This window comes from Canis lupus, chromosome 16, assembly GCF_003254725.2.
Source record: "Canis lupus dingo isolate Sandy chromosome 16, ASM325472v2, whole genome shotgun sequence".
In the NCBI taxonomy this organism is placed as follows: domain Eukaryota; kingdom Metazoa; phylum Chordata; class Mammalia; order Carnivora; family Canidae; genus Canis; species Canis lupus.
In genome coordinates this window covers 18,725,846-18,752,776 of record NC_064258.1, presented here as the reverse complement: position 1 = coordinate 18,752,776, position 26,931 = coordinate 18,725,846, and the positions used below count along the sequence as shown (strand labels likewise).

At 38.9% G+C, this 26,931-nt stretch overlaps 1 protein-coding gene across 4 annotated transcripts in view; it reads right to left on the bottom strand.

The window, feature by feature from the left end:
• The window catches only part of DPP6 (dipeptidyl peptidase like 6), an 829,290-nt gene that overhangs the window by 276,516 nt on the left and 525,843 nt on the right, over positions 1–26,931 (bottom strand). For all 4 annotated transcript variants that reach the window (XM_025451902.3, XM_025451878.3, XM_025451870.3 and 1 more), the window contains exon 4: positions 461–555. In XM_025451902.3, coding sequence (XP_025307687.1) covers positions 461–555 — 95 coding nt within the window. The remainder of the gene's footprint in view (positions 1–460; positions 556–26,931) is intronic.

The following is a 26,931-nucleotide window of genomic DNA, read 5'->3' as shown; positions in this document are numbered from 1 at the left end:
TTCATATCAACTCAGTACTCATTTTAAAGCATAAACATCCCTTAATGTCATCAGAGCAAGCAAAGTCAGTGTCTAAATTAATATTCCCTGTGCGTGTGGAGGTGAATTTTTTAAAAAATGAGATTGAGCAAGTCCTCCTGAAGTATTCTCTGTGCATTACTGCTATTGTTCTGTGAATGTCTAAAGCCCTAGGACTTTCTCTTCCGATTATATATGGTATGCAACGCTTGTTTCCAACACCTGCTGAGAAATGTCCCACACGCTGAAAGAAACTGCTTTCATCTTATTAAATTAGCGTGGTTTCAATTCCACATTATCTTTAGTTGCTCAGGCTGTAGTATTACAAGTTGATTGCTTCTGCTTGGCTCTACTAAAAGTTGAAACCTAAAGTCATTTTCTGCTTTATTGACTTGCAGGAGGGAAAACTGAAATTATCCTGGTCATTAGAGAGAGTACTTACAATTTTTTTGCCTTCTATTAACACTGTAGAAGTATTTGTTTCAACATTCCGCAGTATCACACTTCCTTTCTGCTCTCTATAGATGAATTCTTTATCTGCAAGAGAGGAAATAAAAAAAGAAACACGAAACATTAAGGAACTCGGTAGGCTTCTCTGATGGACACCTTCACCAAAGGAACCAACTAGTTCTAACAAAAATAGATTCCATGTTGCATCAAAGGATCCTTTTAACCTGGGAAAGTATATTCAGTTACTCTCCACGTAACCTCACGTAAGGCTTCTTTCTGAGTCTTTTCTCCTCCTCTACACGCTGACATATAAAGCACTAGTGCACACGCCCATAAGGTCTTTTGGACATTCTTGAGCTTTCTTGAGCAGAACACACCACTGGGTGGACAAAACAGAGCAGATCAAGAAACTGGCTATCAAAAGGCAGAGGCAATATTTGGCAGGGAGGGGAGCAATCTCCCATATCTGGAGCTTGGGTGAAAGCCGTACCTGCACTCATGCTCACACCTGCACCTGCATCCTGCGAGAAGTCCAGGTAAGTCCACACCCTTCCCTGCTACACCTGGAGGAGCTGGCCGTGTCTGGGTCACGCATATCCTCGAATCCATACACCCCTCCTCAGTATAACCAACCGAGATTTCAAATATCCCCTCGGGAAATTTATAATAAAACACCTACACTTGAGATCAGCATGGTTGTAGAGGTACATCCGCAGGCACCAAGGCGTGTGTGTGCCTACCGTGAATGAAAAAGTAGATTTTCTGAAGGACGGGATGGCTGGTGGAGAGGCAGGAGCCACAACAGGGAGGAGAAACACTGTCTTTCTGAGTGAAGGTGGTAATAAGGAGCCAGTGTGATGCTCAGGGCATCTCACACAGGAATCAGCTGCTGAATGAACAACACCGTGCAGACTGCATTAATTCAAATGAAATTATATCATTTCTACTCTTTATTCTAATTTCATAGGATCCCATTCTTTTTTTCATTCTGTTCTGCTACTTACTTTGGTTTTAATTCTCTCTTCTTTTTCCAGCATAAGGTGGAAGCATACACCGTTGGCTTGATTTCCTGTCCTTTCTAATAAAACCAGCAAAGCTAAAAATTTCCCTCTATGGATGGCGTTGGCTACATCTCACAAATTTTGATATCCTGAGTTACATTATTATTCAGTTCAAATTATTTTTAATTTCTCTCACAATGTCTGCTTGGCCCAGTGATTATTTAGAAACATGTTGTTCAATTTGCAAGTGTATAAAGTTATTCTGGCCCTCTTATTTTTATAGATTTTCTAATTTAAATTCACTGGATCAAAGAATACTCTGTACATGATTTCAGTCTTTTAAAACACATTAATATGTTTTTGTGGTCCATAATACAGTCTATCCTTGTAAATGTTCCATATGCACATTTAATGAGATTATTTATATGGCTGCATCTAGTCTAGTGTGTGTGTGTGTGTGTGTGTGTGGTTTGTTTCCACTCATCTCCTCCACTTCTTATTTCTGGCTTTCATTTTATTGTTGGGTATTTTTCAGAATTTGAATTTTCCTATTTTAGCTGTATTTCTTTGGGTTTCTTTTAGTGTTTGTCCTAGGGATTAGAATATATACTCAACTTTTCAGTCTACAATGAGTTCATAATGTACCACTTCTCATGAAATGCAGAAATCTATCAAGGTTTCAGTCCATTCCCAGTCCCGTGTTGTTATCATTGTTATGTGTATTCCATCAAGATACTTTACATATTCCAGCAGGTGTCATAATTATTGTTTGTAACAGTACATCATTTCTAAAGAGATTACAAAGAAAAAGTCAAAAAAGAAAACAATGTCTTTTGCATCTGCCAAATATTTGACATTTCTGATGCTTTTTATATATCATAAAGAATCTGAGTTTTTATGAGGTATCACTTTTCTACCTCTTGATAACTTCCTTTAAGATTCTGGTTTCTGGATCTGCAGGCAACTGATTCCTTGAACTTGGTTTTACCTGAAAATGTCTTCGATTAGCTTTCTTTTTTGAAGGATATTTTCTCTTTTTTTAAAAAATTTAAAAAAAAATTTTTTTAAGTCAGCTCCATGCCCAGCATGGAGCCCAACATGGGTCTTGAACTCATGACCCTGAGATCAATACCTGAGCTGAAGTCAAGAGTCAGATGCTTAAGTGACAGGGCCACCCAAGTGCTCTGAAGGATATTTTCTCATAATACAGATTCCTAGGTTGATAGTTTTCATTTTTTTCTTTTGAAATTTTGTTCTATTTTCTTCTGGTCACCATGGTTTCTAATGAGAAGTCAGCTATTAATTGAATTGTTATTTTCCTGCATCCTCTTCCTATGGATTTTTTTTTTCCGTTTTCAAGATTGATTTGTGGTCTTTGGTTTCCAACAGTCCAACTACAATGCACTTTTGATTGGGCTTCTTTGTATTTATTCTGTGATGTTTGTTAAGCATCTTGTATCTGCAAATCCATGTCTTCATAAAATCTTTAGTCATTAATTTGTCAAATATTTTTTCCTATTTATCCATCTACTCTCCTGTTACTCCAACTGCACATATATTGAGAAACTAGATATTATTTAAGAGTCTTTGATGCTCTATGCATCAAGCTTTTTTTTCCTCTGTTCACTCTGAATAATTTCTATTGATCTATCATGAAAGCCACTATGTCTTTTCTTTGTCACGAGTATTTTACTACAGACTCCATCCAGTGCATTTTTTACATTTCAGCATCTGTGTTCTTATGCTTAGGATTTGCCATTTTGTTCTTTTTACTACTTCCATTTTTCTACAGAGATTCTCATTTCCCTGCTGAGATTTTCATTCACTAAAAACATGCTCATGTTAATTCATTAAGCATAATTATATTTTTAAGATCTTTGTCTATCAGTTTAACAATCTTTTCATTTTGGGGTCAGACTCAATTAATTTTCTTTTATGTTGAAAGTGTGATCCTTTTTTTGGTTCTTTGTAAGTAGGGAAATCTTGCTCTAGATCCTACACATTATGGATATCAGTCTGGACATTCTGGGCTTTGTTAGTATTCTCTAATGAGTGTGGTTGCCTATGCTATGCCAGGTCATTTTCTTTGCTAGGTGTGGACTGCCAATGTTGGGCAGCAGCTTTATTCTCAATTCAGATATTTTACCTGCAGCCGAACTACTTTGATTCTTTTCCCTGCGTGTGTCAGGCTCACAGGTCAGAGACACTACTGCGCCTTTACTTTCTGTCTTATTAATGTCTGTTCTATCCTGCCTCATTATCCCCACTTCTGAACTTTTAAGTTTGACACTTAGCTTATTAATTTCAGCACTTCTACTTCTCTAATATAATCACAACTGTGCTATAAATTTCCTTAATTATGTCTTTGTTTGAGTCTACAAGTTTTAATGGGTAGTATTCTCATTATTGCTTTGTTCTATGCATTTTTAGTTTCCATCATGACTTCTTCTCCAACCTAGGAGTTATTCGGAACTTCCAATTTGCAAATGTATGCAAAACACTCTTCTTTATCATTTTGTTATTGACTTGTAATTTATGACATGTGTTAGAAAAACTTGTATTGCTAATTCTTTGACATTTGTTAAGTCTGGCTTATAGCCTGATGCATGATTCATTTTTGTAAAAGATTTCTTGAGAGAATGGATATTCTCTAATTGTAAGATGGAGGGTTCTATATATACGGTCTTTAAGTTAACCATGCTGGTTATATCATTAAATTGCCTCACTCCTAGCTTATTTTTTGTGTTCTTTACCTTTTATTAAGAAAAAAACAGTATATTGAAATTTTATAGTATGATGATGGATTGATTAATTCTCCCCGGTTAATCTTCCACATTTTGTTTTATACCTTTTGTAACTCATCAGGCGAGTTCAAGTTTATAATTTTTTTTATCTTATTAGTGATTTGTAAGGTTTACTTTTTAACTTTATTTTCTATTCCTAATAATGTTTTTAAAAATCATTTCTGTTTTATAGAATAGGTAAAATAATAATCTATGCCTTGTATTGCAGGTGTAAAGATTCAATGCCATATGTACATAATACCTGAGATGAGCTTGACACAGTGCCTGGCCCAGGGCAGGCTCTCAGCAGGTGTCAGCTGCTGCTCTTCTCTCAGTAGAAGATTTGGAGTCATCTCTGCCTCCTTGTCATCTCTCATCCTCAATATTCCATCCCTTACCTGCGCATACCCCCTTTGAAGGCTTCTCAAACCACCTCGTCCTCTTGCCTTGCAGTATTCCTGCCCTGTGTTTGACCACCACCACCTTCACCATGGATGCCTCCAGTGGCCTTCCCATGGCACAAGCTCCCTTGGTTCTACGCTCTGTGCACCCGAGGTCACGTCTCTCTCTTAAAACTTTTTTTTTTTCTGGGTCTTTTGGCTAAAACTGCTTTGGCCAAACTCCTTAGCCTGACATTCAAGGTCCTTTGCATTCTGGCCTGGGTTTCTCTTCCCATTTTAATTTGCTGCCACCCCCCATTAAGCATCTTAAACCACGTGGTGCCTTCCATGCCTCCCAGATTCTTCAGGCCACTGCCTGGTCCTCAATGCCCTTCTTCCATTTGTGCCAGGGGAGATCTATCTGGGCTTATTAGCACAGAGGCCTCTCCTTTGCAAGGATTTTCATGCTTCTGCCAGGCAGGTTTAGCTCCTCTCTGCTATGCTCCACCCTAGTCCTCCTTCTCTATGCTCATACAGCCTGCTGTTCTTTGTTGACTGTTAGGACCATCACCTTCATGAGTGAGCCTGATGCAAGGGGAGAGGCCACACGTTCTTGAGTTCCTACCTCTAAAACCGAAGGTAGTGGCTAACAGGAAAATAGATGCTAAAATGCGTGATGCATTCACCAAATTAATACCGTCATGTGTCTGATCACCAAATATGTAACCAGCACATGACAAGGTAGGGAGACCTGCTGTGTGAGAGAGACTGCTCCAGGTCGATGAGGTCAGAGGAAGGAGGCATGGATATGGTAGTTTTGCAAATTATACCTTTTGTGCCTCATGAGATTCTGGTATAGCTATTTTATTCCCTCACTGCAGTGCAGCAAGATGCCTCAGAGGGAAGGCAAAGTGCATTTGGATGCTCTGAGGACAGGAATGTGAAACTGAAAAGCCAGGCTCAATGGGGATTCTAAGAAACACAGAGTGTGATGTTGTTAGGAAATGATCTCCCAAAGAAAGTCTTGCATAGCATCACCCGTTGCTACTTATTTTTCGTATGTCAAGCATTCAGCAGGCTGCATTTAAAATATATCATTAATTGTTCTGTGTACTTCAGTAATTCTTCAAAGCTAAATAATTAAAGAAGGAATGAAACTGTGTTGGTAGCTAGCACAAGTAAGACGATTGCTTTTCATTTTATTTTTTCCCCAAATTGTGATACAAAAATATGTAGCAATGTAACATGTTGTATTTCTCGCTCTTCCAAAAATAAGATAAAATTCCAGTCATTTCCTCTGAGTATCATATGTCAGCTGACTTCAGGTGTGACTTATTTTTGCCTGACAGTCATGTATTTTTTTTTTAAATTTTTATTTATTTATGATAGAGAGAGAGAGAGAGAGAGAGAGGCAGAGACACAGGCAGAAGGAGAAGCAGGCTCCATGCACTGGGAGCCCGATGTGGGATTCGATCCCGGGTCTCCAGGATCGCGCCCTGGGCCAAAGGCAGGCGCCAAACCGCTGCGCCACCCAGGGATCGCCCCCTACAGTCATGTATTTTTTAGAAACATTTCAAAGGTCTTTCCCATGATGAAAGAATTTAAAATGTATGGCTTCATGGTACTATAGATTCCTTAGCCATTGAGATATGCAGTCCTCATTGCCAAATATGACTTGTACATGCTAGCTGGTCCTGAAGAGCACCCTTGATTATATAAGTATTACAAGGAATTGCTTCAGAGGAATAGACTTTAATTTCAAAAACATACTGTACATAATAAATCTGCCTTTTCTCTATTCCTTTTAGCTTTAAATACTCGCTAATGGAAACAATGCTCTATCCTATATATTGCTTATTTTATTTTCTTCTCAGATATGAGTTACTTGTATTCATGTTTTCTGATAACACATAAGCATACAACATATCTCCTAAGAAAGTGGACATCCATATGATGGTCATAAAATGTAAAAAACTGGTCTGTAATCACTAGCACCCACATTAAGGTCCAGAAATAACATTTCCCACTAAACAAAATCGTATGCCCATGAATTGGCCATGTTCCCTGACTTAAGGATGTGTACAATTAAAATAGCCAGTCAGATGATAATTAGTATATGTTGGCTTTAGTCAAGTTCCACATTAACCACAGCATTGTGTAATCAGACATGATCCTACGCACATAAGTAATTCTATTAATGTTATGAGAAAGTAAAATTTACATACAAGAAAAAACAGATTATCCACATTTAAAATCATTACACTCAGTTCAAAGCTAAAACCCTGTACAGTTAAATCTGTATCAGAAATATCAATAGGGACACATGTTTGTTTCTTTTTTATAGTATCTGTGTGATAGTTTTGTCCACAGAAGGTGTCTAGAAGCATGGTTATCTCAGATACTCAGATTTGGGTTTCTAGGCACCATTCTCATTAAAAAGAACAGGAACAGTAAAGAAATGGGCATTTCTAGATCCAAGGTACACAAAGGACAAAATGAACCTGGACTAGCTCTGTGGCCAGGAAGCAAGTATTCAGGGACCAATGGGGACACAGACCATAAGACCACAGCAGGCTGCAAACATAGCCCTAATTCTTCACCCCATCCCACCCACAGGCTTTGTGTCTAGCTTTGCTAGACACAAGAGGTTCTTCCTCTTGAATGTGGGCCCAGATGTGTGACTTGACTGGGTCACTGGAGTTTGAGCAAGCGGACACCTGAAGAGTACCTGCACAGTCTGAGCTGCCCTCTCCTGGTTTCTGCCATGGCTATGTCTTTTGACCCCTGGCGCACAGCTGAGTTCTCCAGTCATCGAGAAGAGGCCATTCCAGATCAGCCAGTGGCCAGCGGGTTGTCCAGCCCCGGGAGAAAATAAGCCAGCAGATAAGCTGAATTGTCTCACCAACCACTAGCTGACAAGCAGCAGTGTGAAAGAGAAATGCTTATTCTGTGTGTCACTGAAGGTGTGTGGTTGTTTGTTACACAACACTCTCGTGGCACTAGGTACAAGCACAGAATAGCCAGTAGGAGGGCTCTCAGGTCCGAGGTTGGTGAAATTTGAACATCAAAAAAACAATACCATAATTAAGTAAAACACACTGAATATATGAAACAATTCATGAATCCATAATAGAACTCACAGAAGTTAAAAAAAAAAAGCATTTTCCACAGATGGAGGTAACTATGACATCCAGCCCTTACTCTGAAACTGGTAATTAAAAATGTCTATGCTACCTCAAAGCAATCTATACATTTAATACAATCTCTATCAAAAAACCACCAGTAATTTTCACAAAGCTGGAACAAACAATCCTGAAATATGTACGGAACCACAAAAGCCCCTGTGTAGCCAAACCAACCTTGAAAAAGAAAAGCAAAGCTAGAGACATCACAATTCTGGACTTCCAGCTCTATTACAAAGCAGTGATCATCAAGACAGTGTGGTACTGGCACAAAAACAGGCACAGATCAATGGAACAGAACAGAGAACCCAGAAATGGACTCTCAACTCTATGGTCAATTAATCTCTGACAAAGCAGGAAAGAACATCCAATGGAAAGAACATAGTCTCTTCAACAAACGGTCTTGGGAAAACTGGACAGCCACATGCAGAAGAATGAAACTGGACCACACAAAAAAATAAATTAATAATGGATGAAAGACCTCAATCTGAGACAGGAAACCATCAAATTCCTAGAGGCAACACAGGCAGTAACGTCTTTGATGTCAGCCATATCAACTTCTTATTAAACATGTCTCCTGAGGCAAGGGAAACAAAAGCAAAAATAAACTATTGAAACTACATCAAAATAAAAAGCTTCTGCACAGTGAAGGAAACAATCAGCAAAACCAAAAGGGAATCTACAGAATGGGAGAAGATATTCACAAATGACATTTCTGATAAAGGGCTCATATCCAGAATATATGAAGAACTTACAAAAGTCAACTCTCCAAAACCAAATAATCCAGTTCAAAAATGGGCAGAAGACATGAACAGACATTTTTCCAAACAGACAGCCATATGGCTAATAGAATCATGAAAAGATGCTCAGTATCACTCATCATCAGGGAAATACAAATTAAAACTACAATAAAATACCATTTCACACCTGTTCAAATGACTAAAATCAACAACACAGGAAACAACAGGTATTGGTGAGGATATGTACTGTTGGTGGGAATGCAGCCACTCTGGAAACTGTAGGAAGTTTCCTCAAAACGTTAAAAATAGAACTACCCTAAGATTCAGCAATTGCATTACTGGGTATTTACCCCAAAGGATACAAAAATACTGATTCGAAGGGACACCTGCACCCGATGTTTATAATAGCACTATTGACAGTTGCCAAATTAAAGAAAGAGCCCAAATGTCTGCTGACCAATGAATGGATAAGGAAGATGTGGTTTACACATACAAGGGAAATATTGCTTAGCCATCAAAAAGAGTGAACTCTTGCCATTTGCAACAACATGAATGGAGCTAGAGAGTATTATGCTAAATGAAATAGAGAAAGACAAATACCATATGATCTCACTAACAGGTGGAATTTAAGGAACAAAACAAATGAACATAGGGAGAAATAATAGAGAGACAAACCAAGAAACAGACTCTTAACTACAGAGAACACACTGCTAGTCACCAGAAGGAAGGGGGGCACGGGGGGTGAGAGGGAATAGGGGAAACAGGTGATGGGGATTAAGGAGGGCGCCTGCCGTGACACACACCAGGTGATGTATGGAAGTGTGGAATCACTAAATTCTACCCCTGAAACTAATATTGCTGTATGTTGACTAGCTGGAATTTAAATAAAAATTTGGAGAAAAAAATAAAAATGATTAATCAAGGGTTCATCCTGCTGTTTCAGTAGTGCAGGGGGATGATACAGAGCCTGTTTAGGAGGGGGATATCCTCCTTCAGAAGACTGCTGCTCATAAATGTGGAAGGAATGATGAATTTAGGAGATCACAATTCGCAGCCCCCACTAACATCACCTGATGCAGGTAAGGATCATCAATTGATGCTAAACTCATTCTGAGAAAGTTGATGGGATATTTTTCTTTTTTTTAAGATTTTATTTATTTATTCATGAGAGACACTGAAAGAGAGGCAGAGACACAGGCAGAGGGAGAAGCAGCCTTCCTGCAGGGAGCCTGATGCAGGACTTGATCCCAGGACCCCAGAGTCACAACCTGAGCTGAAGGCAGATGCTCAACCACTGAGCCACCCAGATGCCCAATGGGATATTTTTCTGATGCCAGAATACTAACTCAGGGAAAACATGCCAGTCTCGGTGGGAGCACGAGACTGGGAATGTGGGGACCAGAGCTTCACCCATGAATTCACCTGACAGTCCTGCTTCACCAGGGGGACACCAGATCTGTAGACAAATGTGCTAAATCATTCCATGAGGAAACAGTTTAAATCCAGGGTGGGGAGGAGCCCACAACACAACTGGCCTAATAGAGGGAAATAACTCGGAGCTGTTCTACATTAGCAGAAACTCAAGAGACATAATCAAGTATAATTATGATCCTTAATTTGATCTGAGGAGGGAAAAAATTCATAGAAGATATTTCCAGAATGAAGGAGATCTAAATATGGCTTAGGAATTCAGTGATATTAGAAAATTATAGCCATGTTTGTTGGAGAGAATAGGTTGTTGTGGATGTCAGGAGGGTATACTTTTGGAGACACATGTTTAGTATTCAGGGAGGCAAGGGAATGATACAATTTATGTGTAAACATTTTCAGCTAAAAAATTGATAGAAGACACAACAATGGCAAAAGTGTTAAGATGCACTGAAGCTTATATGGCTATTTGCTGCACTAGCCTTTCTACTTTTTCATAAGTTTAAGTTTTCATAAAAAGGAAGCAGGAAATAAAACGATGTAGCCCTTAATTCCTAGGAACATACAATAAAGTGGGGTGGACCTAAGAACCATTGCCCACAGACGATGAATGGAGATGCTTTCAGGCAGAACATCCAGCCCGAGCATGGTGCAGCCGGGGACTCCAACAGAGAAGGCCAGATGTGCAGCCCCTCACAACACGCAGGTTGAGATGGGGAGGCTTTGGTGGTTTCTTGGGCAGATGCTCACAGGCTCTGCAGCACAGCTGAAATGAATATATGCCTTTGAGGCCAAAGGAGCTTCCAAAGCGTTCCAAAAAATTAAAACATGAATATCCTATAATCTGTTTTTTTTTTCTTTTCTGGCTCATATCACAAAAATTGTGAGCTGGATTGTCTGGGGCTGGAATGGGTGGATAGATGGAAGAAGGAGGGTTATAAATTCTGTGGGCTTCAAATCATGATAAAATGACAGCACAATATCCTCTTTTACAACTTGGTAAGTTTATAACTTGGGTAATCACACAGACAAGTACCTTCAAACAAATACTGATCCCAGCCTGGAAACGACCTGGAAAAGTAGCTATAATTCAAAGATGATGTGTAGGGGATTTGAATTTCACTAGTTTTCATCATAAGATATGAGATTGCCCAATTTTGTCTTTGATTAATGGACTGCCCAAAAAGCTTTTAAAATCTCTTAAATTTCCATTATTCTTATGGAGAACAATCTTTATGTGCTTCAACAGAGTCATGTTTAGACTTTTAAATAGCTTATTACACTGAAGCCCTACTCAAAAACAAAGCACTTTTTTCTGTATATAACACTAGCGACCATATGCTTACATGGTTAAGGAGAGAAACAATCTGTAGAGTCAGGCTTTTTTTTTTTTTTTGCAATTTTTTCCCACCTGAATCTATCATAAAAGAAAGTATATGAGTAAAGAGGCTTTATAGAAAAAGGTTTAGGGGACACCTGGGTGGTTCAGTGGTTGAGCATCTGCCTTCGGCTCAGGTCATGATCTCGGGGTCCTGGGATCGAGTCCCACATTGGGCTCCCTACAGGAAGCCTGCTTCTCCCTCTGCCTATGTCTCTGCCTCTCTCTGTCTCTCATGAATAAATAAAAAAAAAAAAAGAAAGAAAAAGGTTTAGGTGGTTATAGAACATGGCAAGATCAGCTAGGAAGAAGTCCTTTGCTACTTACACGTTTTTAAGGATATGTATGATTTATTTTATGAAAATACAGGACTCCTTGATGGGTTTTAAAGTGATGGCAATATAATGGTTCTTTTATTTAGTAAACTTCTCTTAGAGCAAATCAATCACAAGAATTATCAAAAGTGTCAAAAAAAATCTTAAAAGTCTCTGAAATGGGCAAAAAGACCACTGGGTATCCTTTTGGTAGAATATTACACATTGTGTAGCGTGGCCTTCTGGGCCATGTGCCTCTTTAGGTGTCTACTCCTATCACTGTCTTTGAGCTATTTTATGACTGTAAGTTGTCAAGAACTGATAGCCATGCTAAGGATTCTTGCCAGACAGATGCAAATAAATCCTGTGGGTGGAGATGTAGTTGGGTCCCTCTGCCCTGCCCCACCTCCACAGAAAAAAACCAATTTTGCACCAAATTCACTCCAGCGTTTCTGATTGCCTACATGTATGTCAGTCTTTAATTTCTCTCTACCTTACTACTTCTTTCCTTAACTCCTGAAATAAATAAAAACTTTGACACATGATTGTTTTACTTTGAATCATAAGCCTCTTGATTTCTACCTTAAAAAATATTCTTCTTTGATTAAAGTTCAGTATGTGCAACATACAGACAAAATTTCCCAGATGGGCCACACACACAAAAAATCACTACACAGTGTAAAAAGTGATTTGGCTGCCAGTTTGTCTAGAAATAAAGCAACTTGAAGATTAAACATGTTGTTTTGTGGGCCACCGCATTTTATCAGAATCCATCATTCTTCAAAAGTTCCAAATCATTAGTGGATTCTGAAAGTCATTGGTCAGTGGCAGGTGTTACTTACATGGCTCCAATGCCATCAGAGCTTTCAGTGAATCAGTAACTCTCATCACATGGTTCTATGGGCTATGATTTTAATCAAGACACTAAGGACTGGAGTCAGTGTGAACTATGTGGACACTTCATCAACAGGGCTTCTGTGACTCTGCTGTATTCCAGGACAAATACAGAAGACAGGCTTTTTTTTTTTTTTTTTTTTTTTTTTTTTAATAACCTGATTGTCAGCAGGCATTATGTGAAGGCAGCCAACTACCTCGAGGAGGTAGACTTAGGCTACTCGACTTTTCTCTCAGTATTCCCATCTGAGCACAATGGATATGGGAATGATACCTTGCTTATATGACATTAGAACAATGTCTGGTTCAGTATTAATACTAAGTATTAAGTGCTACAGACACTTATTTGCAGAAAACATCCAGCATCTGGGAAATGGAAACCTTCCTATGAAAAGTCACAAGAGTTCGAAGGAATGCTTTACACATGGAACCTGATAAAACCGTAACCTGAAGATCAAGGATGACTACAGTCCTTCAATTCCATATATTCCTAATACAACTGTGCAATTTATCATCTAACTCAAACACTTGTAAGTGCAAGGGAGTGCTTTAACAATCACCCCAGGGTGAGTGACAGAACCTGAATATATGAACCTTGGTTTATTCCCCAATTCAGCATAGTCCAGGCATTGTCACTGATAAATAAGGCTAGCGTGGGCAGAAACAAATTTCCATATTTACCCGAAGTCTTTAAAATTAAAAATCTTGACTTAATCTCAAGTATCTCAAGTAATCTCTTAAGTATCTTTCTAATGCATTTGAAGCAAGAGGGTAACTCAACTTGAATTGTCAGAACTGTAAATCTGACAATTATATTCCATGTATGCCACTGATAAAGATTGTAATTTAAGAAGCAACAAGTCAGCTCATTCGAAAACGAACAAATTGATCTGCGTTGTAATTTAACAAACGTACACAATGAGGCTCAGCTAATCTTTAAGTTATGTTATCGTAGCTATCCACAAAATCAATGAATGGTGTTTCGGGTCTCCTGTGGTGAGTCATCGTCTTTATGAGTGAAGTAGCACTCATTTTAATGGTACACGTCTCTGTCAAAGGAAACGGAGCAATCCTGGGTCAGTAACGAGTTTTGTCCTCTTGGCTGATGGGGCTACGGGGGTGGAGCTGATAAAGGTCATCACTACATCTCTATTAGGGCTGCCTCGGTGAACAGAGGAGGGACAGGGTAAATGATGTTGAAAATGATTAACTTGTACTGGACAGTGTGTTTACTATATTAGGGAATGGATTTATTTTTAAGTGCCCATGTTCTATTGTTTTTCTTTTTAACATTTTTTATTACAGTTTTATTTATTTATTTGAGAAAGAGCGAGCAAGAGGGAGAGAGAGCAGGAGCAGAGGGAGAAGCAGACTCCTCACTGGGCAGGAAGCCCAATGCGGGGCTTGATCCCACGACCCTGGGATCATGACCTGAGCTGCAGGCAGATGCTTCAACAACTGAGCCCCCCAGGAGCCCCTATTGCTCTCCTGTTCCCCTGGTTTGGTTTGTTTGCACTTGTTTTTGGTACACGCAGCGGCTGTGATTTACATGTGTACACCGCCGTAGGTTAAACAGGAATCGTACAGTGATCAGCTTAGTGTGCCCCAACTGGCTTTCCTCCCTCCTTTCAACACCATGGAGCTACAAAGTCATATTTCCTCCCCAAACAATATTGTTACACTTTTATTTATTCTGTAGAATAGAATTACGTCAACTAGTTGAATATTAGCAACTCTCACGTGAGCATGCACACACACACACACACACACACAGCTCCCTAACTGGTGCCAAGTAGCTAATTTTATGAACTAACCAACCTTCCAAATCCTGTCCCGGGTTGACTTACACAATTCAATCCACTAACTCACTACTTTCAAGGCCATACTTGGGGCCAGACTCTTACCATGCGCTCACCCCCACCCCAGCCGTGTGGATGGATACGCCTCCTTCCAGACTCCAGGAAACATGCCACAGTCCCTGTCAAGAGTGGGCTATGATTTAGTTCCCTCTCCCTTTAATGGAACCACACTGTGATTCTGAGATCTTGGAATAGCTATCTGCTGGGGTGTGCCTCTCACATGCTTGGCACTGCCGGAGGAGCTAAGGCAAACAGGTGAGCGCCTCAGTCCAAATTCAATGTTTGCTCTGCTAGCCCTCAGTCTTCGGATTTTTTTCCACGATGCCCACCTCATGTGTCATCCTCCCTTGAGGGGAAAGATCACGTTATCTTATGTTCTGATGTGTTCTCACACAGCCAACACATCATAAATATTTCAAAAGAAAAAAATTGAAATTGTGCTAGAGAAAAGTCTGGGGTGTGTGAGTGAAGGTAGAGAGTCAGGCATGCCATTATGGTGTCATGGAACAGCCAAAGACGTTACTGTCACACCCACAACACCAAAGTGCTAAGATAAACTACACCAAAGGGACACCAGAGCCCTGTGTCCTCTCAGCAATGTACCAGTCAGTGTCCAAAGAGCAAATTTTGCAGGCTTGACAATCTGATTTCTGCTTACGTTTCTATTCTATTCTGCTATCCAACTATTACCAAATCAACATTTCAGTTTTACTTTTAATTTTTGTATTTCATGCATCTTACATTTCTCATACTGCTGCTGGCCTTATGCATTGCTCCATGGGCGAAATCCAAGTACAGGATCCTCACAAGTGGATAAATAATCATTCCTCCCCAAGGATACGTGCCTGGTCGCTCCCTCTTCTGCGAGGTCTCAGCCCTGTGTTCGGGACTCAGGCGGTGACGCCCGGAAGTCACATTTTCCTGACCCAGTTTCCGTGGTGCACCTCTCCTAGGAGACCATTAAGGCCTCTCTGACTCTCAGCCCTAACTCATTTTTCTCCGTTTAGCAGCATGCAATTCCCTGAGTGCCTCCCCAGGCTGAGAAGTGTGGTCTGGTCTCAACCCTCCTGCTTCCACACATCCTGGAATGTTTGCATATTTCTATCTGACACAAGAACCACAGGAACTCTGTGTGGGTGTTGAAGAAGTAGTTTTGGCTGTCAGGGAAAGTTTCTTGATAAGAAATCACAAGCTGAAGAGAAGGAAGGAGAAAGTGGTGAACAAACTAGTGGGGGCAGGGTCAGTACCTGTAAAGTGCTGGAAGGATGCTCTAAAATGTTTTTAACAAAATACATTGCAGTTCTGGATGTACTGTTTAGAGACAGCCAACCCCCAAACTGCAAAACATATAGTTTTTGTTCCTGTTCTTACCGGTAATGAATTCATCGCAGTCTATGGTCTCATACAACTGCCACTGAAGACTCTCTCCTTGTCTATAATCTAATGACTGACATCTGAAATCTGTGACTGTGTGGGTCCTTGTGAAATGCCTCAATTAACAGATGAGACTGTTCAGCCAACAGTCTGCGACCACAGGGTCATCTCTTCTCCATAAGAATGTGTCACCGTAAAAGATGGTCTCACTTTCTTCCCATCACACGCACTTTCTATTTTGTAATGTATAATGTGATATTTTACTTGTAGGGCAGCGGTTGAACACTGAGGTGTTCTATCTATCAAAAAAACCATCCATAGTCTCCACAAACACGTTCCTCTTCCCCAAATGGGAATAACTAATTGCAGTGCAATAAGGATTAAACTGTTATTTTCAGCTTATAATTGTCTTTTTCCCCACTGGTGATCAATAAATTTTACATTCAAAGCTTTAGTAATGTGGTAGTATGCCTGAAAGCTACCACGTGTGAAGGAAACATTACTATTAGAAATATTGGTGATTCTATTATGAAAAATAATATTGCATCTTTTAAAGTACTTTATATAACATTATATATAGAAACACATGGTAAAACTCTGGTTCACCAGGAAGGAGGAAAAAAACAGTCATTTCTGTGGTAGGATTAGCTGACAACCAACACAGATTTCACAGTGTTTTCATAAAGAACCTATCTCACAGACTTAAAGCTTTTCCCATTAACTGAGCAATCAAAGTTAAAACACAATTATGAAAAAAATAAAAAACCCCACAATTATGTTTAAAAGTATATACCATTTAGGAAAAAATGCATAATGCTTAGGAATGGGGTGCAATGATTTTAGAAAAAAAAACCCAGTTTTCTGTCAATATTTCAATGACTTTGAACTTTTCTCATCAGTCACTTAACCAACTGTGTGAGTGGATTCCAGTTTCCTGAAGAATCACGGAAATGATTGTGTGACAGACAGTTCATGGGAAACGTGAGTCTAGCATTCATCTAGAGGATCATGTATCAATAATTTAAACGTTTTGACAAATTCTATGAGGATTATCTACAGCATGAGGAAAATTGCATTACCAACTAATGTTTGAACAAATCAGTTTCATTTGAAAATATGATGGGATGAGCACTGGGTGTTATTCTATATGTTGGCAAATTGAACACCAATAAAAAATAAATTTAAAGTAAAAAAATAAATAAAATAAAATAAAAGCTGAAGAATTTTGTCAAATCTGATACTTTCTTAAATCAATATGATGCTTTCCCTTTTGCCCAGTCTCTCAGATCTTTTGTACTCATGTCCTTATACATCATGTACAGTGATCCTGTGATTTCCTTGATAAGTCGGTTGATGTGGGGTTAGGAAGAGCATACTTGATTCCTGCACAGAATCGTACTGATGCGGACCTGGGGCTCCTTCACCTGCTCTGAAGTCTCAAACACATAGTATGGCCTTTTTGTCAGAGTCAGAAAGATGTTTGTTTGAACTGGCTTTGGGCCTGACTACATGCATGACTCCAAATAAGTTACTCGATCAGTGACAATAATATTGCTTTCTCCACTGGGCTATCACAATTAAAAGAGATAACACATGCTAGGTATTTGGTGTCAGTGCCTTAACCATGACCATTTTTATCTTCCTAACATTTGTTTACTTTAGGCTGAGCTAAGGAAACCCACCTGAGCAGCTAGTCTCCCACTGCTCATTCCTCCCTTGGGTTTATACTTAGGAGCGGAACTGCTGGGCAAACAGCCCAGCCCCTCTGTGTTTCCTTGTCTGAGGAAATACCAAATCTTTTTCAAAAGTGGCTGCACCATTTTACATTCCTACCAGTGACAGATGAGGGATCTGACTTCTCCACATTCTCACCAACACTTGCTATTATCCAATTTTCTGATTCCAGCCAACTTGGTGGGAGTGCACTGGCATCTCACTGTGCTTCTGATGGTGTGTATTCCCCTGGTGACATCTTGTCATGCGTTCATCAGCCACTTGTGTACCTTCCTCAGAGAAATGTCTGTTGATATTCTTTGTCTATTTTTAAACTGGACTAATTGTCTTTGTGCTATTGAACTGTAAGAGTTCTTATATATTCTGGAAACAAGTACCTTATCAGGTACATGATTTGAAACTATTTTCTCCCATTCGATGGAGTGCCTTTCACCATCTTGATGGCATCCTTTGAAGCACAAAAACTTTTAAGTTTGATGAAATCCAATTTGTCAACTTTTTCTTTTGTTGTTCTTGCATATTTAAGAGTCCTTAGCCAAATACAATATCATGAAAATCTACCCCACTGTTTTCTTCTGAGCTGAATGGTTTTAGCTCTTATATTTAGGTTTTTGATCCATTTTGAGGTAATTTTTGTATGTACTGTAAGTGTCCAACTTTATTCTTTAGCATATGACTGTCAAGGTGTCCCAGAGTTATAGTTAGTTTAAAGGATATTAGCACTCATTTTTATGCTGCTTTACCACATTTTAAGCAATTTTGCCTGTACAATTTTACCCTGTAACATAGACAACTGACAATATCACCTACCTCTAAGATTAACAGGCTTGGAAAGTATAATTACTGACTTTTCCTTCTATGCCTTTGACCAGGCTGTTTCCCAGATTCCTCAGAGGCTGTGTGCCTAAACTCTAACACAAATAGAGGCAGAAGTGATATACACTACTTGTAGGTCTGGCATATTTCCTCAGCTACACAACCAAATTTCTCAGCCTTTTTGTCAGTTAGATGGGGTCATTTGACTGACTCCAAACCAATGGCAAATGCAAGTAAGAGGTACACACCTCTTTCATGGTCAGCTCTAAAATCTCTTATGAGAAACTCTCCATTTTTTTTTTTCTGACTCTTTTATCAAGATACAGAGTATTCAGTGGAGGAGTCTGAGCTCTTACAGATGCCACACCCAGTAGAGAAACAAATTTCAATCCCTGAAGCACCACACAAAGCAACCCTTATGGTCAGCCCCACATTAACTGGATTTAAGGAAGAGATAAAACTATTTACACTGTCCAAGTGCCTAGGCACAGATGGAGAATTGGGGCATAGCAAGATGTAGCTGGATTCCTAAGATAAGAGCCAGCAAATTCACAAAGGGTGTGGTTGTGGAGAAATATCCCAAACTGGGAAGTGAGAGTTCAAGATGGTTTTCATAGATTTGAATCCCTGGCAGCCCTGGACAGAGATAAATGAGCACTTACTATACATGAGTAGCAGTTCAGGAAGGTTGGCTGTCCTTTGCTTACAAAGACAATAAATATCAAAATAGTGGCCAGAAACACTCTTCTTGGATTTGTAACCTGAGGCTCTTTCACTTAAACTGAACAGGGAGGGAAATAATCGCTACATTTTCTAAGATTTTAAGAACTGTCAAAAAATAGATTGATTCTAGGTTGCTTCAAAGATATAATTAGACCTAAGGATAGAAAGTTCTAGGGATAAATTATCGATTAATATTATAAAGAACTATCTAACAACTGCTGCTATCTTCCTCAGTAAGAGTACTGAACTATACTGAGTAATGTGTTCTGACACAGATTTGTTGAGCATATAGACCAACTATTGCAGAGATTTCTTTATTGGATGGGTTGTTGATGACATGAACCTCAAACTCTCTTCCAGTCCTGCTTCTGCTTGCCGTTCCCACACATAGTTCACTAATGTCCACAGCAGAGTCTTGGTTCATAATGCCTAAAGGTCACTGTTAATATATGCTCATAACTTCCTTTACGATCTGACTTAAGTGCCTTCTCTACAAAGTCTTTGAAGACTAATACTTCTCTGTATGTGACATCTTCACTTTGAGTTTAAATATATTATTTTGAAACTCTTAATTTGATTATAATTTCCAAATATTCTCCATTTGTACTATGTATCATTTTTTAAAAACTTCCTCATCATTTCATAAGTACCAAGGGCCTTTTTCACTACTCAACCTAAAGTGTTTTTTATTATAAAAGGCATACAGTTGGTACTTCATACACTGAATGGTCATCAAAGAAAAAAGTGACTTAGAAAAAAAAAAAGAAAGAAAAAGTGTATTTTGTTCACTTGAATGCCAATTTCCATATCTGCTGGAGATTTTGGCAAATCCAAAATGCCCAGGCCTAGAAAAGTATGCTATCAGATTTCCAGGCTGTCAGAGGAACTTTCCAGAGAAATCATTGCCATCTCTGTATCAATTACTATTAGAAAGGGAAAATGTATGAGTACACATTAATTATCCTCCTAATTGAATGTTCAGAAAGAAACATTTGATAATGCTTCTCCATGGTCATCCTATGACCACAAAAAGAAGCTCCTAGGAATGGAGTAGGGGGCAGCACCTTACTTTTTCTATCCTAAATATAGATCTTAATTTCAAGAATGAAAAGAAATATCTTCCTCTTTCAGGTACTATAAGACATTATTTGCTATATGCTTTTAGTATTATATACTGAAAATAATAAAAGAGAAATTGCTTTCAAATAGGTTATTTGGAGGAATTTAGCTAAATACTGAGTATGATGTTATTCCAATATATTAGGTAAAACAAGACAGCATGCATTTTATTATTCAAAGGATATTCCCTCTCAAAATATTAGCCACTTCAGTGCTGCAAAGTAATTGTGTTAATGTGATTCTTTTCCAGGTAATTGTATTACTAAGTACTAAAAATGTGAGAAATACAGGTTTCAATCTTCTCAACCCTCACCTCCATAGAAACACACTGCTCTTAGTAGTACAGAAAATTGTGAACATTCTTAAATCTTCCCTGAAGATTCTTGAAAGCATTAATGGGGAACAAGCATCCTTTTGTGTATCATCCAATATCACATGTGTCAGAATTGAGAAACAGGTCATTTTGAACACAAAAGAGAAAAGAAACAACTGTGAAATCCTATGGAAGAAAAAGCAACTTTGGAATGGCACAGAAAAGACCTCTGAAAATCTGCTCCTTCATAAAAACAATGAGATTGCAAAAATTGAGGAAACTTATGCAATTAACCAAAGTCTCCCAACAATCTGAAGTGCATTTAATCAAGAAAAATGCATCAATCTTGGTCAGAATTGTGGCCTTTTTAAAAATCACCCTATTCTCATCTTCCTCTCCCCAGTTCATTGGTAGTCTTGAAAACCATCAACCTTACAATCAGGACAGCTATTAAAATGGTCAGCTTAGAAGATACAGGAGGAAGAACATCTTCATGGCTCTCCAAAAGCCCCATTCCTAGAGGACTGCCATTATTTCACCTATCTGGAAGTTTACTGAAAACCTGCACTCATAGGGTTTGTTTTTATTTGATGTGACTCAGAGCTTGCTCACTGCAAAAGCCTTTTCCCTGGGGCACTTGTCAAAAACAATCAGTGACAATTGTTTAAAATAGCAGCTGCCCCAGGTGATGATAACAATTGGGGAAAATGAGAAGTTGACTAAAAAATATAAAAGGAAAAGCTAGGGAATGAGATCTCCATGAGGACTTTGAAAAACTTGAATATACTGCTGGGAATCTAGAAGGCTGTTTTCATGTGTGGAGCTGTATGCATGCCTAAGAAATATGTGAGAATGACCTGATCTTTCAACTCTGGTTGACCTTGTGACTCTGAACAAATGGGAAAGGAAGACTATGGCAGGTTGTAAACTGCTTGCCTAAGTATTGAAGTTGTGTCCTTACATATGCAAAGAGTTTGTTGGCAAAAGCTGAGAGATTTACTGCTTCAACATATTTAAGAAAACCTCTGTCCAATCATTATTTGACCACTAAGCTAACCTAGTACAGACTTTAGTGGCCATACGTGAAAAAAATATAGACTTTATTGAATTAGTTCAGGAAAGCCATTAAAAATATGCACAGTGACAAGAAGCAGTAGCAAGACCCAGGGAGAAGGGCAATTTGTTTTTTTTCTTCCAAGAAGATATTCATTTTTATTTTTATTTATTATTTTTTTTATTGGAGTTCAAATTGCCAATATAGCATTTCACCCAGTGCTCATCCCATCAAGTGCCCCCCTCAGTGCCCATCACCCAGTCACCCCAACACCCTGCCCACCTCCCCTTCCACTATCCCTTGTTCGTTTCCCAGAGTTAGGAGTCTCTCATGTGCTGTCACCCTCTCTGATATTTCCCACTCATTTTCTCTCCTTTCCCCTTTATTCTCTTTCACTATTTTTTATATTCCCCAAATGAATGAGACTATATAATGTTTGTCCTTCTCCGATTGACTTATTTCATTCAGCATAATACCCTCCAGTTCCATCCACCTTGAAGCAAATGGAGGGTATTTGTCGTTTCTAATGGCTGAGTAATATTCCATTGTATACATAGACCACATCTTCTTTATCCATTCATCTTTTGATAAACACTGAGGTGTCTTCCACAGTTAGGCTATTGTGGACATTGCTGCTATAAACATTGGGGTGCAGGTGTCCCAGCATTTCACTGCATCTGTATCTTTGGGGTAAATCCCCAGTAGTGCAATTGCTGGGTCGTAGGGCAGATCTATTTTTAACTCTTTGAGGAACCTCCACACAGTTTTCCAGAGTGGCTGCACCAGTTCACATTCCCACCAACAGTGCAAGAGGGTTCCCCTTTCTCCACATCCTCTCCAACATTTGTTGTGTCCTGTCTTGTTAATTTTCTCCATTCTCACTGGTGTGAGGTGGTATCTCATTATGGTTTTGATTTGTATTTCCCTGATGGCAAGTGATGCGGAGCATTTTCTCATGTGCTTGTTGGCCATGTCTATGTCTTCTTTGGTGAAATTTCTGTTCATGTCTTTTGCCCATTTCATGATTGGATTGTTGGTTTCTTTGCTGTTGAGTTGAATAAATTCTTTATAGGCCTTGGATACTAGCCCTTTATCTGATATGTCATTTGCAAATATCTTCTCCCATTCTCTAGGTTGTCTTTTAGTTTTGTTGACTGTTTCTTTTGCTGTGCAGAAGCTACTTATCTTGAAGAAGTCCCAATGATTTATTTTTGCTTTTGTTTCCTTTGCCTTCATAGATGTATCTTGCAAGAAGTTGCTGTGGCCAAGTTCAACAAGGGTGTTGCCTGTGTTCTCCTCTAGGATTTTGATGGATTCTTGTCTCACATTTAGATCTTTCATCCATTTTGAGTTTATCTTTGTGTATGGTGTAAGAGAATGGTCTAATTTCATTCTTCTGCATGTGGATGTTCAATTTTCCCAGCACCATTTATTGAAGAAACTGTCTTTTTTCCAGTGGATAGTCTTTCCTGCTTTGTTGAATATTAGTTGACCATAATGTTGAGGGTCCACTTCTGGATTCTCTATTCTGTTCCATTGATCTGTGTGTCTGTTTTTGTGCCGGTACCACACTGTCTTGATGACCACAGCTTTGTAGTACAACCTGAAATCTGGCATTGTGATGCCCCCAGTTATGGTTTTCTTTTTTAATATTCCCCTGGCTATTTGGGGTCTTTTCTGACTCCACACAAATCTTAAGATGATTTGTTTCAACTCTCTGAAGAAAGTCCATGGTATTTTGATAGGCATTGCATTAAATGTATACATTTCCCTGGGTAGCATTGACATTTTCACAATATTAATTCTTCCAATCCATGAGCATGGAATATTTTTCCATCTCTTTGTGTCTTCCTCAATTTCTTTCAAAAGTGTTCTGTAGTTTTTAGGGTATAGACCCTTTACCTCTTTGGTTAGGTTTATTCCTAAGTATCTTATACTTTTGGGTGCAATTGTAAATGGGATTGACTCCTTAATTTCTCTTTCTTCAGTCTAATTGTTAGTGTATAGAAATGCCACTGATTTCTGGGCATTGAGTTTGTATCCTGCCACACTGCCAAATTGCTGTATGAGTTCTAGCAATCTTGAGGTAGAGTCAAGAAGGGCAATTTGATTTTGAGTTGCCACATTGTATTATTTAAAATATCCAGTGTTTAACAAAAATCTTGAGACATACAAAGAAATAGGACAATATGTTCTATACATAGAGAAGAACAGTCAATAACTAATCCAAAGGCATTAGACATATTAGGGGGGAGAAATTCTTTAAGTTAGCTATTATAGACATGTTCAAAGAACAAAAGGAAACCATGTCTAAAGATCCACAAAGAATGAGAACTATGTCTCACCAAATAGAATATATCATTAAAGAGAAATTATTTTAAATGAACCAGATGGAAATTCTGTAGCTGTAAAGTACAATAACTGAAATGAAAAAATTGCTGAACAGGTGAAAAATAATTATTATATTTCGCCATGATAGAATTGATGGTAATTGAGAGTATCCAGTAGTAGAAACAGAAAGAGAAAGGAATGAGGAAAAGTGAAGAGTTTCAGAGGCCTGTGGGACATCAGCAAGTGTATCAATATATATGCAAAATGGGAGTCTAAGAGGAGAGGTGAGAGAGAAAAGGCAGACATAATATTTAAAGAGGTAATGGCAAAAAAAAATAGAAGACAAGGGAACTCTTCAGCTCATTCGATGAGGCCAGTATTGCCTTGATACAAAAAACAAAGATGTCACAAGAAAATGACAAAATAATATCTCTTAGGAATATAGAGGCAAAAACCCTCAACAAAATATCAGAAAACCAAATCCAGCAATATGAAGAGAATTATACACCAAGACAAAGTGGAATTTATCCCTCCAAATACATGGTTGGTTCAACATAGATAATCAATCAAGGCAATACACTATATTAATAGAACAAAGGACAAAAGTGCATTTTAATTTCAATTGGTGCAGAAGTAGCATTTGAGAAAATGCTTCATCTTTTATGATAAAAACATTGAACATTCTAGGAACTTCCTCAACCTCATAGAGGGGATCTATGAATAACCCACAGCTAACGTCATAAGTAATAGTGAATGATTGGTAGCTTCTCCACGAGATAAGGAACAGCCAGAGACGTCCACTCTCACTACTGCTATTCAGCATTATCCTGGAGTTACAAGTCAGGGCAATTAGCTGATAACAAGAAATAAAAAGCAGCCAGATGGTGTTATACTGACTGAAATAAGCCAATTAGAGAAGGACAATTATCATATGGCTTCACCCATACGTGGAATATAAGAAATAGTGAAAGGGATTATAAGGGAAAAGAGGAGAACTAAGTGGGAAAAATTAGAGAGGGAGACAAACCATGAGACACTCCTAACTCTGGGAAACAGACACAGGGTTGCAGAAGGGGAGGGGGTAGGGAGATGGAGTTACTGGGTGACGGGCACTGAGGAGGGCACGTGATGGCATGAGCACTGGGTGTTATATGTTGGCAAATTGAATTTAAATTTTTTTAAAAAGGAAAAAAAAGCACCCAGATGGGAATGGAATTTCCAGTTGTACTTGCAGAAGATATGAATACATTAAAAATCACTGATTTATATATTTGAAAAAGTAGTAAGTCAAATATAAACTTGTACACCAGTGCTCCAATCAGCGTTATTCACAACAGTCAAAGGTAGAAAAAAACCCAAATGTCCCTCAATAGGAAATAGATTAACAAAATGTGGTCTACACACACACACACACACACACACACACACACACAGACAAGAGGAATATTATTTGGCCTTTAAAAAGGAATGGAGTTCTGACATGTACTACAATGTGGACGCATCCTGAAGGTGCTTTGCTAAGTGAAATAAGCCAGAAGCAAAAAGACAAATACTATTTGATTCTACTTACATGAGACACTTGATAGTCAAAGCCACAGAGCAGAGAGTAGAAAAGTGATTACCAGAGGCTGAGGAGGGGAACAGTGAGCCAGAATTTCTGTTTGGGATGGTAAAAACAAGTTCTCAAAGTGGATGGTGGTGGCAGCGGCACAGAGTTTTGAATACACTTAATGTCACAACACTATATATTAAAAATGGCTAAAATGGTAAATTATATGTTATGCATATCTTACCAAAATAAGAAAATATCTTGTAGAGCAAGAAAAAAATTTAGTAGGGCAAATGTATTGGGGACAAATAAAAAATATGAGTTTTTAAAAATAAAAAAATGAAAGAGGGCAGGCTAATGAAAAAAAGAAGCTGTACCAAATACAATCTATCAGATTGGTAAACCTGTCTCTCAGAGGAGTGCAGGTCAGCAGCCCTGCACATGCATGCTCGAGCAGAAAAAGTAAGATAATTGGTGGCAGATGGCAGGAGTCAGGTTTCTCACCGTTAATGAGGGAATTACAGAGAAGCAATCAGTGACAGCTAGAGTGTCCCAGGTAGAGACATCAATAGGAGCTCATGTTTGGCTTTATAAAGACATAGATGGAACTAAATGATAGATAGATAGGTAGGTTGATAGAGAGATAGAGAGAGATAAAGTGACAGAGAAAGATGGGCAGACAGGTAGGTGATAGATGCAGAGATACATGTATACACACCTGTATTTCCTTGCTTGGCCAGCTGTGAAGGTCTAGAAGCCACGATATCCCAGTGTTAATGAGATCCAGTTTCTAATGTTATTATCTAATAGAAGGGACCAAGGCTACTTGGAGAAATGGCTAATTCTAGGGCCGGGGAAGGGAACGTATAAGATAAGCCTGTAGCATCTTGTAGAACCAGAAATTAAAACAGGGCCTAAAGAAGGAGGGATGCAGGAAAGAGGACAGGGAGAAGAGGGAAGGAGAGGAAAAGGAGGGAGGCATGAAAGGGGAAAAAAAAAACAACAGGAAAACCCCACAATGACGAGGGCACCTTGAATGGCAGAGGAGTCAGCTGCAGGTGCACCCAATGGACAAAGCTGGAAGCATTTGAGAAGGAAAAAAAAAAAAAGGAGTGTTGGATTGTAATACAAAGTATAGGGGGATCCCTGGATGGCTCAGCGGTTTAGCGCCATCTGCAGTCCAGGGTGTGATCCTGGAAACCGGGGATCGAGTCCCACATCGGGCTCCCTGTGTGGAGCCTGCTTCTCTCTCTGCCTCTCTCTGTCTCTCTATAGTACTTAAAAGTACTTTTATACTTTTTTAAAAGTATAAAACAATGTGAGTTGATATTAACGTCAATAGATGATTCCGTAAAGATAAAGGGTGGAAAATAGACAAACCTCCCGTGCAGAGAATTCTGAGTAATTTATACAAATATTCTGCTCCCAAGAAAGCAGAATATCATGTTCCATTCCTTAATTGTGGGCTGTGCAGAATAACTTCCTCCCAAA